Here is a 10,136-nt window from a genome sequence, read left to right as displayed (position 1 = left end):
GCACGGGGAAGCAGACAAGGAAAACATCAGGTATGCTGTTTACACTGCGGTATATCTATATGGTTAATAAAGTTTTATGATATAAAGGCAACTGCAGTACTAGTAAAACTAAACAATAGTAACAATTTGTCAACAGCATGTCCTCACCCGGTTTTACTGACATCTTCCATTGTGAAGACACCCAACAATCAAAGGGGCTGTTCTCATACACTGACGACGGACTAAATGATAGTTTGGATGGGTAAGATACGGATTAGTTAGGCTTTATGTTTGTTGTTTGAAGCATTATTTAGTAAAAAAAAAAAAAAAAAAAAAAAAAAAAAAAAAATATATATATATATATATATCTATATATATATATATATATATATCTGTAGCTAATTTTAAAGTAGATATATTATAAAGTAGATATATATATATATATATATATATATATATATATATATATATATATATATATATATATATATATATCTGAAGCTAATTATAAAGTAGAATGAGTTGTTTTTCTGTCAGGCAAAATATGGATAGTCTGCATTGAGGTAAAGTTTATTTTATATTAGCACATTCGTTCTATGATTACTTGTGAAATGCTGCCTATATTGTTTACACATGTATGTGTGACTTGAAAGCAACATTAGCATTATTTTTTGACTGTGAATAATGTTGTACTTTGATAGTCATTTGCTGACAATATGATTTCACTATTTAGAATTGGCAAAGAGTACTTTTATGAAATGATATTATTAAGGAGAAAGTCTGAATGTGTGAAATCTAAACAAACTACCTCAATTAGTCTATATTTAGATAAAGTTGGTTTTATATTACACATTAATTCAGTGACAACTTGTGATATGCTCCTATATTGTTAACCATGGTACTTTGAATGTACAGTCTGAAATCATATGTAAGTATGACTTGAAAGCAACATTAGCTCAATTTAACTGCCTGAATAATGTAATTTGATAGTCATTTGCTGCTGATATTATTTCACGATTTAGAATTTGCTATGGAAACTTTTCTGAAATTATATAATGGCGAAAGTGAGTGTGTGAATATAAAACCAACTTTAAATTTACCTTAATTAGATATACCGACTACATTGATTTTTATATTCACACATTCTTTCAGTGACAACTTGTGACATGCTCCCTATGTTGTTTACCCTGGTACTTTGATTATTTGGTCTGAGATCACATGTATGATAGCAACATTAGCACAATTTATTTGACTGAATAATCAACCTTGATAGTCATTTGCTGCTATTATTTCACTAAATAGAAGTGGCAAAGAATACTAAGGAGAAAGTCTGAATGTGTGAATATAAAACCAACTTTACCTCAGTATAGTCTGTATCTCTAACTGAGGTAAAGTTGGTTTTACAACAACTTGTGACATGCTAACTATATTGTTTACCGTGTTTGAATATTTGGTCTGAAATCATATGCGAGTATGACTTGAAAGCAACATTAGTACAATTTATTTGATTGTGAATAAAGAACTTTGATAGTGATTTGCTGCTGATATTAGTTCACTATTTAGAATTGGGAAAGAATACTTTTATGAAATGATATTATTAAGGAGAAAGTCTGAATGTGTAAAATATAAAACAAACTTTACCTCAATTAGACTATATTTAGGTAAAGTTGGTTTTATATTCAAACATTCATTCAGTGACAACTTGTGATATTTGTTTAACATATACTTTGAATATTCCGTCTGAAATCACTTGTGAGCAATTCCATGCAAATGTCAACCTTGACATGAAAATACCGAAACTGTTTCTACGTTTTTTTTTTTGTTTGTTTGTTTTTGTGTGTGTGTGTGTAACCAAGTATTTTACAGTACTTTAGAAATGTTCTGTCAGGGTTTTAAAACAATTTTATTTGATTTACCAAAGTCACACAAATGCCAATTTCACATCTTTCACATCAACAAAGCTTTTAACTCATAAATGCAAAAACAATAAATCAATGTTTGTTCTATAGTGAGTCAACTCTTATCTTTTTAATTAGCATAATTTTTTTAGGTTATCAAGTTTAATTCACAGAATTTCTACAAAGCGTTTTGTATAGATGTTTTGGTCACGTCTATAACGCATGTTTATTTTCCTCATTTAAAATCTTAAACATGTTTACAGACTGCTATTTTTCTAGTCCCTTAACTCTGTGGTTAGTTGTTCTGGAAAATATAAAAAGATTTCAATTTAATGTTATCGTATGCTCTCTGAATTTATGTTTTGAGGTTTTACTGCAAATGTCACATCCATAATGCTGGAATTGCTCAAGTATGACTTGAAAGTAACGTTAGCACTGTTTATTTGACTGTGAATAATGTTGTACTTTGATAGTCTTTTGTTAATAATATGATTTCCCTATTTCAAAATTGCAAATAATACTTTTATGAACTTAAATTATTAAGGAGAATGTGTGAATATAAAACCAACTTTACCTTAATATATTCTGGATATCTATTCTGACCTGTACTAAGAGTCTTTAAAATATTAAAGTCATACTAAGTCATTATATTTTTGAACAAATACAACATTTTCTATAACATTCTAATGAACAAAAAATAACATTTAAAGTAGGGATTTTTGCCCTTGAGTCCGAGTCATTTGCACTGCATAACTATAGATGTGTTAAATGATATGCGAGTCCTGATCGGGAGGTAGCATCCGATGGCGTCTGAAGCTGCGTGATTGGACCCGATTTCCGATCACATGATCGGTTCTGGACATCCCTAATTGAAAATGTTACACTTCTGATGTTTTGCTTTTTGAGAAACCCTATTCATCATCTTTGACCAGTATCCACTGAAAACAAACATGTACACTAATTCCAAATACTTATCTAAATGAATACACACTTTTTTTTTCCAGGAGTTCAACTGATTTAACTGATGTTTTTGAGGAGGATTTCTGTGAGGGTGAGCTATGGATTCCTCCAAACGATGATGTGATGCAACAAATTGCTGCCCAGCTTGAGAACTATCTTTCTGATGAGAACCTATCAGATGATGCTTTTCTCCTAAAACACGTCCAAAGGAACAAGATGGGTTACGTTAGTTTAAAGCTGTTGACATCTTTCAAAAAGGTGAGCCCAATCGCCTTTCTGAATTTGTGTTGCCATGAAATGTGCTTTAACACTGTCAGAGATCTTTCTACTTTTTCTATTGTGTTTGTCTTGATCGAGCGCCTACGATTTCAAACTACGAGCAAAACTAATCCCACATTAGATAATGGGGAGCAAATTCAGTTAGTAACAAATTACAAATATTTGTGTGTAATGTTTGACAATAAACTTAAGTGGGATGTATGGACTGACTGTATAATTTAAAAGCTTCAACAAAGAATGTACTCCTTAAAGAAACTGTAGTCTTTTAATGTTGACAACACGTTGATCATGTTTTATAGTGCTTTTATTGAAAGTATTGCAACATTTTGTGTGTTGGTTTGGAAATGCTTCAGAGGCATAGAAGAGGTCACTAGGGAAGGTGGTAACAAAAGCCAGTAAGTTGTTAGGAATAAAACTAAAGCGTATTAAATGAGCAATATCATACGGGTAGCAGTGCGATATGGGTGTATATCGGTACTGGTGGGAGGAGTGCTTAATGTTCCACCAGTGACGATTTACAGGCATATCGCACTGCTACTTGTATGATATTGAGTTACAATAGTCGTGTATATAAAAAAGAAAATCAATCAAGGAGAGTCTAAAAATCCTTTAGTATGAGAAACTACGTCTGCCGTTCATTCACATCTGCAGCTGACGTCAGAACAGCAGAAACCGTTGCTAATTCACCAAAGGCACTTTAGAGCTAGTGTTTGAATGATTCTCTAGCGTAATGTCTAAAGTGATGACAAAACAGGTGATTTTGCTAAAATTTTAAGATTATAAGGCTGAACAGCAAGAAATGACATCAGTCTACAGAGATTTCTCAGTGTTTCTCTGTTGCAATAAGGAGATCACAATAATTAACCCAGAAAAAAACAAACAATGCAATAATTGCCAAATTACTGTTGTTTGCGATTTAAGTAAAAAAAAAAAAACCCGCTAAACAAGCTGGCATTTCTTCTTTATTTGTTTTTACTGAACTAGTCTGCAGTAATGAAAACAGGAGACTCATTAGAAACAGACAGATGGCCAACCAAAAAGTTTGAGTGGGCCAAAACCTCGGGGTTATACAAAAAGTGGCCAACACAAAATACATACATTCCTAAAAGTTGAGTCCCCTCTCCCACTCAATACACTACAATTACTGTGGTATAAATACAGCTCTGCAACATTAAACAAAGAGAGATCAACCAGATTGAGATTGTCACTTACCAATTTAAAATGTTTTGATCAGCTGTAGTTTGAAAATATGATCTTTTTTCCTCTAAAGGGCTTATGCGGTCTCTTTCACCACCTTGTGGATGGACAATGTCAACTGTCTTTTGCGCTGCTCAATGACAGTCTGATAGATGCCGATGCACTGTATCTCAGAGATTATAAATATTTTAAAATGGGCACTATCCCAGTGTTGGACAAGCTACTTGAAAAATGTAGTGAGCTAAGCTATTAGCTACTCTACTTAAAATGTAGCTTAACTACACTAAAAGCTACCGCCTGGGAAATATAGCAAGCCAAGCTAAAAGCTACATGGCAAAAGTAGCTTAGCTACATCTAAGCTATTTTTTACAATTTTCTTTTTTAAATCAAAGCAACTTAAATCCAAGTCAATCATATTTTAGTGATCAATAAAACTGTCAATGAAACACATGAGGCATAATAGTTCAGTTATTTACTGTAAATAATATACTGTACTAAACAAAAAACAAATTATAGTACATAACACATAAAACAAAAAATCCAATAAAACCATTTTTTTCCCCCAAGTATGTATATATATATATATATATATATATATATATATATATATATATATATATATATATATATATATATATATATATATATATATATATATATATATATATTGTAAGTATTTTTTTTGAGCCCAGCGTCTTAACATGTACTTCTCGAGGTATGGTCACGAGGATTCCTGCTTCAGAAATTACTCCTCTCCCTCAGTCATCTTTCCATCAAGCAAGTTTTGGTTTGTGACGTCACCAACCAGAGGTGGCAGTAATGCACCAAAAAATTTGTTGTCGAACACTGTAAAACAGGAAGAAGAAATCGTAATGCTCGCCATCATATGGATTTACCTTCATCGGCTAGACACCGGCCTCACAGCTCCGTGAATGTCGGTGCTGTCAATTATTGATCCGCGATCGGTACATGTAGCTTGTGTGGACGCTACTGCGCTACTTGACTAATAAAATAGCTTTGCTACTGAAAAGCTTTTTGATTTAGAAAGTAGTGACGCTACCGCCACGCTACTGAGAATTGTAGTTAAGCTAGTAGCTTCACTACTTGTAGCAATGCTACTAGCCAACACTGCACTATCCTTGTAAATAAACAGCCTAGACGCAATCTAAACGACTACATTCTCGCCTAAAAAGCCTCAAAAGTACATTGTTGTCCAACAGCTGCAATATTTGTCAAACTGTAGTAAGTTTATTGATATGCTGTCACTCTGGGGCGGAGTAATACACAAGTGTGAAAAGGCTGTACGAGTGCTTATATTGCAGAATACTGCACCGCTATCAGCCAATCAAATTCAAGAACCAGACAGAACTATTGGCTACCATATGGCTACCATTATTGTCAATCATGAGAGGCATCCTTTATCATACACCTTCAAATTGTTACCATCAGGTCGTCAATATTGTTCCCAGATGTGTAAGAAATAGGACAAAATTATCATTTATCCCTCAAGCAATTACGTTTTTAAATCCCACCTCTCCAGTAGCAGTTGATGGCCAGTATACTGGATATTTATTTAGAGTAGGGGTACCATGGTACTTTAGTTTTTTTTTTTTAATTATATATTTATATAAATTCCAAATGTGAAATTGTCCGATGTCTCTGAGTGTGTACTGCAAATGAAATCTCCCTACCTGGATGATGCAACAGCAGCCACAGGACAACGGCGCCAGTACGCTCACCACACACCAGCTATTAGTTTAAGGAAAGACCGTAATAGAGTGAATTCAGTGGATGGGGATGATTGGGAGTCCATGATGGGTAAGGGCCAATGGAGGGAATTTGGCCAGGACACCGAGGTTACACCACTACTCTTTACACAGAGAGTCAGGACCTCTGTTTAACGTCTCATCCAAAAGAATTATTTAATTAACTAACTAACAATGTGCACACTGATGTTTTTCTTTTTTTAGATTCGAGATCTCACACGTGACTGGCGCACCACACTGGCGGCAGCAAGAACCTCTCTGCAGCTGGAAGTGAATGAGATGGGAACCAAGGTGCGACGACGGACTCCAGTACCTGATTGGCTCTTATGCATTCCCACAAGCAAGCTGCTTTTGGCCTGGAACTTCCTGGATGGCGCTGGTCCAGTCAAGGAGAAGTTTGAGTCACCTGGTGTGGAGCAGCTAGGCATCATGGAAGCCGCAATGCGTGTGTTTTCCCCTTATGGCACCATTTCATCCCTCCGCATTCTGCGCCCTGGGAAAGAAATCCCTACGGAGTTGAAACGCTACACTAAGAAACATCTCGAACTGGGGCGCAAAGTATGTGCTGTGGTAGAGTATGAGTATCTAGAGGGCGCACGCAAAGCTTATGAGACCCTGAAGGCGGAGGAGCAGCAGGGAGGACGGGGCATTTGTGTGGTCCTGCTGGGTAGCCGTGGAACCCGTAAGCCAGGATGCAGCCAAGGCCTTGCAGACGAGGAGCAAGAAGACTGCATCGACATCGATGTTTTGAAGAGACCCAACAGAAAGGCCAGGCAGTTTGGTTATTCTCTGGAGGATTCGGCTGTTTGCAGCTCTTCAGAGTCTGATTTTGCCCCTGCCTCTCCCCGGCCCAACCGCAGGGTCTCCCGCCCTCAGGCCCTCTACGGCAGCCCTCTTGCCATCCCGCGGGTATCCACTTTCCGCTCTGACCCTTACAGGAATCCCCTTGGCAGTCCTGTTGGAAGCCCGCTCCAGCCTCGTAAGCTTTTTCCTTGCAGTCATGTGACATCTCCTCTGGCTACACATCCTTTCAGCAGCACGCCAAGCGGAGCTGGCACATCCTTCAAGTACAAGGCCACAGGTGAGCTCTCCCCAGATGATCTGGGCTTCACAGGCAGCCCGTGGGTTCAGAGACGTAAAAATGCAGCTCAGGTCATTCAGCCTGAGATGGCCAGCTCGATGTCACCCAGTCAGCTAATCAAGTCTTTAAGTGTGCTGGTTGTGCGTCAGCCTGTCGGCCCTGATGGGACCAAAGGTTTCCACAACTGCATCGGTCGAGGGAAAGTGCTGCTACCCCAATGACCCAGTTAATCATCCACTTAGAAAAAAATAGTGTGAGCCATTGTGCAGTGCAGCAGAAGCACTTTTAATGCAACACATTCACTGTCATGTTCTCCTATTAATGAAAATGGAAATAAGTAATGTAAAAAATGTCTAATTAATTGTTGAATAAAGATGAATTTATACTCCAATTTTTTTGTGTGTATGTAACTATTTAAACCATAGGTCTCAAACTCTATTCCTGGAGGGCAGCAGCTCTGCACAGTTTTGCTCCAATCCTAATCAAACACAGCTGATCCAACTAATCAATGTGTCAAGACTGCTAGGACTATTAAGCAGGTGTGAGCTGGAGGTGGTTAGAGCTGAACTATGCAGAGCTGAGGCCCTCCAGGAATTGAGTATGAGACCATTGATATAAAACATGTTGACTGTTGGTGTGTGTGTTTTCGCTGTGACATGTTTTAGGGATCATCCCAGCTAGATCTCATTCAAAAGCTTAAAGGGATAGTTCACCCAGATATTAAAATGATCATTTATTTACTAACGTGGTAGCCTCTGGTAGCTCAAACCTGCTCAGGAGCAGCAGCTTATTTCCTAGAAACATGATTGGATGGTCATAAGTCATTTCAAGCAAAGGTAACATTGTATCAAATGCTGATATTTTCTTAGACAAGTAAGATTCTTTCTTATATACACTTGGGAAAATAGTAAAAAAATAAAATAAAATTACATGGTTTAAGTTTAAAGAGAAAAAAAATTATAATTATATATATATATATATATATATATATATATATATATATATATATATATATATATATATATATATATATATATATATATATATATGCAACCTATGCAATCTGCGCACCAAAATAAAAGTAAAAAAAATGTCATGTGGGGAGTGGTTCACCCCAAGGGGTTCAAAGAGAACATTTATTGATATGAACTTTTTAGACACAAACACGTACTATTTTAAGATACTGACTCCGCTTTAGTACAATTTGTATAAAATAATACACAATAATAATTTTAATAAAAAGGAATAATAATTTATGCAGTCCTGCACATGTTTTGACGGCTAATATGCTGGTGATTTGATGCTTTGCAAAGTTGCAGACACCTTTACAGATATCAAAATGTTTTTTTAATGTTAAGAAACTTGAATAGGCTTAGGCTACTATAATAAAGACAATCCGCTCTAAATGTAAAACAAAATAAATTGCTAAATACTCTGGACACATGAAAGTCTAAAGCCTGAAGCTCACAACGAAGGTGAAAAGTTATTGTGTGTCATATTTAACAAACCGTTTACTATGAATTTGATGTGATTTTGCTGACATGGAAAATTGAATAGTAACCAGATGTTGTCATTACCCTGGTGTGCCGTCAGCCAATCGTTGCATTGCTGATCATGATTTCGAGGATCGATAGATCTGTCCATCACAACACTTTCAGAGATCTCAGATCAGTCCATCCAGACATTTTAATCTGATTCGCGAACTTGTTTGAAAAACCAAATTAGCCAGAGATCAGTTATCAAGATCAACAGATCCAGGATTTGCCAAATCAATCTTAGATCATTTAAGCGAGATATGAAGAACTGACCCCTGGACACCTGTAACCATTGACTTCTATAATATTTGTTTTTTCTATTATGGATGTCAATGGTTGCAGATTTTCAGCTTTCTTCAAAATATCTTTTGTAAGAAAAAAAAAACAAACTGGTTTGGAACCACAAAATTAATATTAATTTGGCTGAATGAATCCAGAAAAAAAAAGTAGGTTAGGTGCCACTCAGTGGCTATTTATGGTATTGTCTCTGATCAAATTTTATAGGAAACACTAATTTACTAACTTCTAATTTGCAGTATAATTTGGTTAAACACACAGCTTAGATTTTTTTTATATTGCAATAAGATGTAAACTACTTCACGTTTAAAAAAAAGTTACAGTACTTTTTATTTACCTCAAACCAAAATTTCTGGGGGTTGAAATGCAGCGTTGGGAAGCTACTCTGAAACTTCATTCATTCATTTTCTTTCGGCTTAGTCCCTTTATTTATCAGGGGTCACCACAGTGGAACTTATCCAGCATATGTTTTACACAGCATATGCCCTTCTAGCTGCAACCCATTTTTGGGGAAACACCCATACACGTTTACACACATACACTTTGGCCAATTTAGCATATTCAATTCACCTGAGGGACTGTGGGGTAGACTGAAGCACCCGGAGTAAACGCACGTGAACACAGGGAGAACATGCAAACTCCACACAGAAATGCTAGCTGACCCTGCCGTGGGCTCGAACCAGCGACCTTCTTGCTGTGAGGTGACTGTGCTACCGTGCTGCCCCGGGTGTGGGTGGGTAAGGCCTGGAGAGGGAAGGGCGTGTCTTCCTCAATCCTACATGCTGGACTCGCTCCACCGAGGCGTCACGGCTGCTCTCAGGGCGCACACATTAGAGGGGGGCCCGCTCCGCCGCCTGCCCACCATTACTCTGAACTGTAGCTTGATAAGCTACAAGCTATTCATCAGGAAAAGTAGCTAACCTAGTGTCAAACTACACTTCTAAAGCTACATTACAAGCTGCTTCTTTAAAGTATCTAGTTACATTGAAGCTACTTTTTTCAAACAGGTGTCGTTTTCAAATTTCCCAGACTGTTAGTCAAAGTACAAAACAGTAACAGATGTAGCATTGCAATGACAAAGTAAATATCTTTTATTAAGCACACAATAGCATTTTCTAAAAGTAAATATAGAAAATAATAATGA

The 10,136-nt window shown here is 36.5% G+C and overlaps 1 protein-coding gene across 1 annotated transcript; it reads left to right on the top strand.

Moving 5' to 3' along the window:
• On the top strand, positions 1 to 7,533 carry larp6b (La ribonucleoprotein 6, translational regulator b). The gene is made up of 4 exons (XM_056468566.1): positions 1 to 30; positions 137 to 241; positions 2,882 to 3,095; positions 6,284 to 7,533. The coding sequence occupies exons 2-4, from the start codon at positions 138 to 140 to the stop codon at positions 7,379 to 7,381; spliced, it is 1,416 nt and encodes a 471-aa protein (XP_056324541.1). The 5' UTR covers positions 1 to 30; position 137; the 3' UTR covers positions 7,382 to 7,533.
• The last annotated feature ends 2,603 nt before the right edge of the window (positions 7,534 to 10,136 follow it).

This window comes from Danio aesculapii, chromosome 11 (genome assembly GCF_903798145.1).
Source record: "Danio aesculapii chromosome 11, fDanAes4.1, whole genome shotgun sequence".
NCBI lineage: Eukaryota > Metazoa > Chordata > Actinopteri > Cypriniformes > Danionidae > Danio > Danio aesculapii.
Note: the sequence above shows the minus strand (reverse complement) of the source record. Positions and strands in the feature narration are given on the sequence as shown.